Here is a 2,502-nt window from a genome sequence, read left to right as displayed (position 1 = left end):
TTGCAGCAGAGGGGACTGGACAGAGCCAAAGGGGCGATGCAGAGCAGGCAGTGGGAGAAGAGGAAGGGAGATGGGCCATGCTTGCAGGCAGCCTGGGCCGGCCCTTTGGCTGCTGCCTTGTTTGGTGGCCTGAGGGCAGGAGCTGGAAGCTCTGAGCTAGTTTGAGAGGCTTGGCTCAGAGAGGCGTTCTCAATGCCTGAGATGTGTTCCAGGGAGTGGGTGCTTGGTGTCAGGGCTGGTGCCAAGGGTCCTTAGCAGATTTAGCCACCCCTTCGGCCATAGCAGCCCAGGCCTCCCAGCCCATAGCCAAATCCACGGCCATAGCCAAAGCCACCAAATCCACCAGAGATGGGCTGTCCCTGCACACTGAGTTCACTGCCAACAGCAGCCAAGGAGGTGGATCCAATGGCGGTGTTCTGGGGGAAGCAGGTCATGATGGGTCCTGGCAGGGTGACCAGCACAGGGGAAGGGTTGATGACAACGTGGGAGTCCTGGCATTGCAGGGCACAGGGCTCGTTGCAGCTGTTGGCCAGCGGGGTGGGTCCGCAGGGCTGGCAGCGGTTGTAGCAGGCCATGGGTGTGGTGTGGAGGTTTTCTGGAAGAGAGAGGGGTGTGTGGCAGGGCAGGGGTGTGGGAGTGCGAGGGGCAGTGATGCAGGAGGGTGACGGAGTGTGGAGGTTGTTGTGGGGCTGTGGGGAGGTGTGAGGGCTGCTGAGGCTGGGGCCTGAGTGTGCTGGCAGAGAGGGCCAGGGGGCCTGGAGCAGGAGGGTCAGGGTCTTGAAGGTCACCTAGTTGTCTGTAGGAGCAGAAGGAGAAGGTGTGAGAAGTGTGTAAGGGAGAGAGGTGTTGGGCCGGCTTTTATGCTGGTCATGGAGGGGCGGGACAGCCTTGTCCCATGGCCTTGGGGCATTTTGCAGGCAGCAGCTTCTGCCTGTCCCAGCCTGGTGAGTGATGATGTTGGGAGTGTTTTCCTTCTCGCAACTCTTCAGTGTCATGTCCTGCTCTTGAAGCTGTGTCCATCTGACCTTGATGGCAACTTTAATGTGTGAGTTTCAGTGACCAAACCTGATGATGATGATGTTTTTCAAGGAGCGTTTGAAGTCATGATGAAAGCTTTGTAGAGATGAGATGTCATCAGTGAGATCGCCCTGTGTGCTGTGGTTTGTTGCTGTCTTGTGAAGAGGTGCCTCATTTCCCCAGAGCCACATCAGGCTGGTCTGGGCTTTGCAGCTCTTCTGGGGGTGTGGGCTGTCCCCTTCCATTTCATTCTCTCCCTCCTTTCCATGTTTCCAACTTTCCAAACCTGTCTATATGCCAGGCTTTTCCCACAGGTATCATGGTGTCCCGCAGTGGTAGGGAGGCGAAGAGAGATCCGACAGGCAGGAGTTGTGCAGCAAGATTGATTTATTTAACTATTTTACAACTCTTTTATAGACTTTTTTCTTCATAATCCAATTGGCCAAAGGATCAGCCATCCCTTGGGGTGATTGGCTAAATTCCTAAAACATCCGTTGTCAAAATATTTTTCTACTGTACTATAAACAAGGCTTTGCAAGGCCGCAGGTGTTCCTATTCTATAGAAGTCTACAAATATCTTCTGTGAGAGAGAAAAGTATCTCACGGGACTGGAAAGAAGTGGGAAAAAATCTTGCTAGCAGCAATATTTGTATCCACACACTGGAGATGGGCAGGCAATCCCATTTAGGTATTTTGGGAAGCCTCTCATGCTCCCCAAAGTCTTGTGCTTGTTCATGGCAGCCAGTGAAGGATAAGAAGAAGAAGACATGTGAGGAGCAGTTGAAGGAACTGGATATGTTAAATTTTCAGAAAAAGAGAGTAACCTTGTAACTCTTTCAAGGTACCTGAATGGAAATCATCAGTTTTGCCTGGCCCAGCCTTGCGATTCATGAGGTGAGGAATGTTTTCCTTCTAGCAACTGTACAACTCCATATCCTGCCCTTGAGTCGGTGTCCATCTGACCTTGGTGGCAGCATTAAAGTGAGAGTTGGTGTTTGGGAAGGTTTTCATTGAAGATGGGCATCAGAGAAACCAGAATAAACAACAAAAGCTTAGGAAAAATATGGGTGTCATCAGTGAGGTCACCCTTTGGCACCTGTGTGATTTAGTTTGTGGGTGTGTTGTGAAGAGGGGCCCTCTTCACCCTGCCAGGCGTGTCTGGCCTTTGCGGCTGTGCCAGACATTAGGACCTGCCTGTTCCAGTACTTTTACTCCCTCCCACCTTGTCCATGGCTTTCCAGAGACCTTGTTCCTGCAGACAAGGATGGGACAATTTTTTTCTTCTGCAAAGCACTGCCAAGAGCAGGTCAGAGAAGAAGATAATGAGAAGTTAGCATGAATTTTGGAAGGCAAAATCCTGTATTAGTGACCTCTGTGTTACCTACAGAGAAGAACAGCTAACTGTGGATGATGGGAGAGACATGGCTGGTGTTTACCCCCAGCTTTTACCAAGGGTTTTTACAGTGTCTCCTATGGCATCATCCC

At 51.4% G+C, this 2,502-nt stretch overlaps 1 protein-coding gene across 1 annotated transcript in view; it reads right to left on the bottom strand.

The window, feature by feature from the left end:
* Positions 1-6: 6 nt before the first annotated feature.
* LOC121660417 (feather keratin B-4-like) overlaps positions 7-2,502 on the bottom strand; it is a 7,921-nt gene continuing 5,425 nt past the window's right edge. Inside the window, exon 2 of the mRNA XM_042019773.1 lies at positions 7-591. Coding sequence (XP_041875707.1) covers positions 261-575 — 315 coding nt within the window. The 5' untranslated portion in view covers positions 576-591 and the 3' untranslated portion in view covers positions 7-260. The remainder of the gene's footprint in view (positions 592-2,502) is intronic.

This window comes from Corvus kubaryi, unplaced genomic scaffold, assembly GCF_017639235.1.
Source record: "Corvus kubaryi isolate FWS band 111438036 unplaced genomic scaffold, C.kubaryi_AGA036_p1.0 35371, whole genome shotgun sequence".
In the NCBI taxonomy this organism is placed as follows: Eukaryota; Metazoa; Chordata; class Aves; order Passeriformes; family Corvidae; genus Corvus; species Corvus kubaryi.
This window is presented reverse-complemented; position numbering and strand designations above follow the sequence as displayed.